Source organism: Daktulosphaira vitifoliae, unplaced genomic scaffold (genome assembly GCF_025091365.1).
Source record: "Daktulosphaira vitifoliae isolate Bord-2020 unplaced genomic scaffold, ASM2509136v1 Scaffold_3, whole genome shotgun sequence".
Taxonomy (NCBI): domain Eukaryota; kingdom Metazoa; phylum Arthropoda; class Insecta; order Hemiptera; family Phylloxeridae; genus Daktulosphaira; species Daktulosphaira vitifoliae.
In genome coordinates, this window is record NW_026099574.1 from 32,368,392 (window position 1) to 32,374,794 (window position 6,403).

Sequence of the window (6,403 nt, forward strand, 5' to 3'; positions counted from 1 at the left end):
TTTATACCTATCTAAACGTACATAAAGTGAGTCACTTGAATCGAGAACAGAAAATAAATTGCCTTAAATTTACTAGATTTAACATTTTCGTTGTGATTTATTACAAGCAATTTATTACAATACTAATATCACAGTTTCTTAAGAAAACAACAATAGTATAATTGAAATTTCTTAATGTAACACAGTACAAATAAATCAGAATCAGTCTTTACATTATATACAGAAAATTGATTAACAGAAGCGATAAAGCAATTTAATATTAACATAGAGGTAGGTATCAATTTGTTTGTTGTATAACCACAATTACTTTTACATGACTATACTTTTATTGGGCTCGTTAATATTTTCCTAGGAATTAATTTCTATAATTTTAAGCAGTAAAACAATCAAAACAGATAAAAATTAATGAAGTATTGTATATTTTTAAGTACGGGACGAGGTCCAACTCATCCAACGATTAATTACGAAATAACATGTAAGTAAACATTAATACAAAGATAGTGATAATGCGTCAAACGTGAAATGGTGTACTACGAAGTTGTTTTATTTTTAACACCTATAGATACTTTTGATATTCATTAATCTCTAATTAGAACCGAAAATTCAACATGTACATAATTTCATAATTATTGAATTAGGTATGAAAATCAAATGCATTAATACTATGTAGATAATTAAAAATATACAAGTTCTAGCAATGAATTAGGTTTACTTGTAAAATAATTGTTTTTCGGGAACTTGTACGCATTAATTATAGTAAACGTCAATCATTGTCAACACAAATTTCCTTTTGATTGAAAAAATATGCAAATATTATTGATTTAATTAAATTGAAAGTCACAAAAAACGAAAAAATATTAATATTTCCTCAACTTCAAGGAAAAATATTACATCATGGTTTTGTTTTTGGGTTTTTAGATTTTCAATAGCAATGAATTTTCAAGGTTACTAACAACTAAAGTTTCTACAGTTTTATTTTTGACCGCAAAAAAATGGACTACCCAATATTTTTTAATCCAACAAAAAACATTCCTAAGATTAGAAATGTACAAACACCAGACGATAAATATTTTATTATTGGTATGAACCGATATTTTATTATTTCATAAAAGTCGTTGAATTTGGTTGTCAGAGAATTTAATTAAAATGGCAGTACGGTAAGTATTACCATAATTGCAAGGGCTGTGAAAGTACTCGAAGAATTTGCTTTTGCATAATTCAATTCTTAGAATTCCTTTGACATTTCCGTTTAACAATCAATTGAGAATGATTCGCATTTATTTGTTCGGTCGTATTTTTTACGGAACTCGATTGCGTCAAGAAGGCAGAGGACCGTCGTATAAACTGGCCGAGTTATTAGCGTCCTGATGGGCATGCGGCTCGAAGCGGTTGTTTGTGCGAAGGAGACCAATAGATGGAGAAAGTGCGGTGGAGTTTATTGACGCGCCGATCGGCAAGAATGGGCGGCCCTCCATAATTGGCCCCTAGCGAACGTCGTCGCCATATTGAAACCTCCTCCCCGTGCCCCCCGCGATACGAATTACGCCGTGGCTGCATGCGCGCAAATGAGATCCGGTGTCTTCTCGCTGTTACCACTTGACCGACACCGATTACCGAATGATATTATACACATTACCAGACTAAAAATACCAAAATATTAGCATTGCCAAAGTACAATTGGATAATCGAAATGAAAAAAACTAATTTCACATATTAACAATGACTTTTATTGTTTTAAAAAAATCTCAATATTATTGCTAATTGTAGTAATATATACAAGAAAAAAGAATATAGGGTACATAGGATTGGCAAGTTATACAGTTTTACCCTACATTTTCAAAATCATAATCTATCGTTGAAGTAATATCTTCATGTATACATTCTTTTACATAAATATTTATATAGTTTATACAAACGGCTTTATTTACAAAAATAAATATTTATATACACGCGGATATTCGCTTACACATTTGTCCACAGAGAACGTTTAAAATATAAGTTATATGTTTCCGTCAGATCAAATGTCAAAAAATAACGTAATTCTTATCACAAACAACAGTTAATTACAAGTGTTATTAACGGCTAAAAAGCAACTACTCCACAAAGTATTTTAGATAAATAAACCAACAATAGGAATTCTCTATTACATCAACGGCTACTATTTTTTTATACAATAAATCGTGTTCGAAATAAATAACCGGTGTTGTCTCATAAGGTTAACATAATGCTTGAATTATTTTTAACAAATAAAAATGACGGAACAATAATAATAATAATAATAATGTATACAGAGTCCACGCGGTTTTGATGACTAGTTTTCTTTACAAAATAATAATAATAATTAAGAAGAACGAAATATTCGTAATATTAACTTCAACATAATATTATTTTTTTAAGTAGGACAAACTTTCAAGTCTTATTATTATGTTGTATCAAATGTTAGGTACCCGCCTCGAAAACCACCGCGACAAGGAACGTGGGAGATGCGAGTCGTCTTAAACACTGGTGGTAGAACCTCCACCGCCTCCTCCGGTGATCGTGGGAGAAGGTGATCCGGGCGTTATGGAACGCCGTCCGGGCGATAGGGACGATGACGGCGGTCCTTGGTGTTGGCTGGCTGCGGCTGCTGCGGCGGCCGACGACTGTAGGCCTTGGGCTATCAAATGGGCCATCGTCGGCCGGTGTGATAATAGAGACTGCAGTTGGTGTGGGTGACCGAACAATTCGGACGGGTGTTGGAAGTAGTGTGGCAGATGAGGGTTGCCATACAACGGGTGATGCGGCCGGGCAGCGGCCACCGCGGCCATCTTCAGTTTTTCGATTTCGGCTTCTTGTAGCCTCTTGGCTTTGGCCCTTCGGTTTTGGAACCAGATTTTAACCTGAACAAGTCCAAAAACAAATCGATTGGTCAACGTCATAGGACAGTAAGATAGAAAACTGTTGCACAAGTATATAAATACAACGCATAATTATTTCGAAGGACTCTTACCTGCGTTTCGGTTAGATGTAAGGAATTCGAGAACTCGGCACGTTCGGCGATACTCAGGTACTGTTTTTCTCTGAATTTCTTTTCCAAGTTCAACAATTGTTGTGTGGTGAATGGCGTTCTTGGCTTTCTGTTGGGCTTGTGTTTCCTCAGGTTGCATTTGAGTTTAGGCGGTTCGCCGTTATTGGAATCTACAAAGAAAAATCATTTATAAGTAAATGCCGCAATAATGAACGTCTAAATATAAACAAATAAACGCAATATAATCAAACGGTAGCCAAAAAATAAACGTCTCGGTAGACGGACAATTAATGTTTTATATCGACTGTCACATTATATGCTCAATATGTATATAGGCCGTTAATTTGCGGTTCGATGCATTTCCAAAACTATTTTATTTCTTTTTTTGGCACGACGTTCGCCGATTAACGCATTTTTCGTTAGTTTTAACGCGAACGCATTTGTCTCCCGGCCGACGGCAATTAGACGGTCGCTAAAAATAATAGTAAAACAACGTTGACCGGAGGCTGTTAAAAAAAAATCGCCCAATTAGAGACATTGTGACGGCGGCGGCCTATGGAATGCGTACCGGAATATCGCAGACACAAAAGCGGAGTGGAGTCGAATGAAACTTACACAGGCACAGCAATAGCAGGAAACTTGTACACCGCTAGTGTTGAATTTATAATAATGATAAAATAGTGCGACCTTTGAGTGAGAAAAAAAACAATTGACAGTGATAATTCCGTATGATTATGTAATAGATTATTGTGTGATTAAAACAACAATTGTACTCTATTGTATTTAGTCTATTGTAATTGCAAAAATCAACTCAACAAATATGTTGTATTCAAAAAACGCAATCAACCAGAAAAATGATGAGACGTTACGCAACTGTTCAAGTCAAAGTTATCGTTTAATGTGACCAACTAGTATTTTAAAGACACTTATGATGATTTTTATATGAAAATGACAATTGATAACTACCTGTACAGGCCACTACTATAACGGCAATTTAAAAATGATCGAAATTAGGTTACTTGTTTTATAACTAAACGGAAATTTTTATGCGTTATTACACATTTCTAATTGCACATAAGCAAGTGCGCGATGTATTTTAGTTTGGTTTTTATTAATTGTTTTGTGATGGTTTGAAAATAATCGAGTTGATCGTTTTCACAGTCACAGCCGGCCCTCTGTCTATGAAACTAGAATCGACACAAAAAAATTGTTATCTCGTGTGAGACATGTTCAAACTGTTCCCAAAGCGTTTATTTCCGAACAACGCTTACAACATTATTATTATTGTTGTTGTTGAATAATGCCATATCAATTATAAATAACGGCGCTGGTATTTTATGGATGTTATTTACCGGTTATTGCGCTCGACATCAATAAAACTGGTGCGATATTAATATAGTTTACCAGAAAAATAATTAGTCCGTGAAATCTACTCCGAATCGAAACGTTAATAGTATTGTTGTTATTACCGTCCAATAAAACGAATAATGACTTCTTATCTTTTAAACTACGTGTACCTCATAGGAAAACGCTAAATATAGTCCTAATCGCGCAAACTGTATACGTCTCATAGCTGTTAGACTCGGAGTCGAGTTAACATTTTTTGAATTTAATTAATGACAGTTTGTTTACTTACCGGGTGAACCGGAATTGAGACCACTGGAACCGAAAGTGGGGAAACCCCCGGCATAATGTGCAGCTGGGTGCCACGAGCCGGGAGCTCCAGGATGTTGCATGCCGGCGGCAGAGTACGCTGCGGCGGCTGCTGCTGCAAACGCGGTGAACGGTGTGGGCCTGACCGGTGTCACGGGATGATGATGATGGTGACCTGCCGCTCCGGACATCATGAAAGCCCTAGCGGCCATCGCACCGGCCGAAGGTTGATGGTGGAACGGGTTGACGGATTGCGGCGATCGGCCGCGTTCCGGCGTAGTCGAGTAACGGCCGCCGTCCCCGGTGGCCTCCACGTCTACGCTGTCGCGGTCGTCGTCGTCGGGCGTATCCATCATGTCGTCGTCGTACACGGAGTTTGGCGTCGGCGATCGGACGGGCCTGGTGTCTGCGAGCAGTGCGGCTACGCTGAACTTGATGTGGCCGGACGGACGAGCCGCGGCCGACGACGGGCTGCTCACCGTCTCGTCGTTGTTGTTGTTGTTCATGAGGATCGGTTTGGTGTCTTCTTCTTTGACAGTCCGTTGCCCGTTGGTCGAAGGAGGCAACAGATGGTTGAGCGCAAGCACGGTCATATTTGCTGCTGCCGTAGGTTCTAGCATGTGTGTCCGCACCAACAGTATGTAAAGCTGCAGTGGCGGCGCATCCAACGGTGTGTTACCAATGAATGAATTGAACGACAAACGTTGTTGAGCACATGAACCGCACAGTATTATTCGGCTAAAAACGGTGTCGTTTTGGCGCACGATAAACACACGAACGCGACAAGTATATGTCCAACGAAATGTTCAAAATAAAAATTCAACACTTGTAATAATTTACCGGTACGTCAACAGGCGGAGGCGATGTGCACGGACAGTAGCGGTCGTGAGACTGACTGACTGAGCGGTTGCTGTGCGGCCGGTGACTCGATGCGGACCTCGTGACGGTGTAGGGCGCCTGCGGTGACGGTAGGGGTAACGGCGGCAGCGGCAGTAGCGACGGTGACGCCGCCCACGGCGTGGTAACGCCCATGACGCGGGGCGGCACCGGTCGCAGTGGAGGGGAAGACGCGCTCGTCAATACGTCACGGCATTAATTTATACACCTCGGCCACTTTTCTTTTTCACCGTGCGCCACATTCACAATAATCATTTCACTACCCTCTCCCGACCGGCACTCCGACGTTTATCGACACCGTCATTAACATACAAGCCTCGTATTGTTACTATTTAGTTGTTCATTCTATTTTAATATCAATATCAATACAATATCGACTCCCACGGGCCGTCCGCGTTCCATACGTTCTGACTAATCGGTGCAACACAACCATTTAAACACCTACACGTTTGCTTAATATTCGACACGCACTGTAACGTAGGCGACAAATTTCAACAAAATACTTTTCAATTATTCATTATCATCTATTATATTTCGAGTGGTATCTTGATACTTTTTTACAAACATCTGTAAAACATCGCGCATTCGACGCACACAACAACACACGATCAATTACTGTTATTGACTCACACGAGTCTATAGGCGCGTCTCTGGTGGTTACTTGCTATTGTATTTCGTACACTTACCAAAATTACAATTTTGCGGCCAAAACGAGTCGTGTATTACCCACCGAAAATAACTGAGTCGTTTCTAGTGTGCCCATTCACGTGTATTTAAGTTCAACTCGACGTTAACGACTGACATAATTTTATAAAAAGTGATTTTGAAAAAATTGCAATAAACAAT

At 39.2% G+C, this 6,403-nt stretch overlaps 1 protein-coding gene across 1 annotated transcript; it reads right to left on the reverse strand.

The window, feature by feature from the left end:
* Positions 1-1,704: 1,704 nt before the first annotated feature.
* LOC126901724 (homeobox protein MSX-2) lies at positions 1,705-5,576 on the reverse strand. The gene is made up of 3 exons (XM_050678433.1): positions 4,644-5,576; positions 2,990-3,177; positions 1,705-2,879 (listed from the first exon to the last, which is right to left on the reverse strand). Exons 1-3 carry the CDS (start codon positions 5,278-5,280, stop codon positions 2,496-2,498), a joined length of 1,209 nt encoding a protein of 402 aa, XP_050534390.1. The 5' UTR covers positions 5,281-5,576; the 3' UTR covers positions 1,705-2,495.
* Positions 5,577-6,403: the final 827 nt, after the last annotated feature.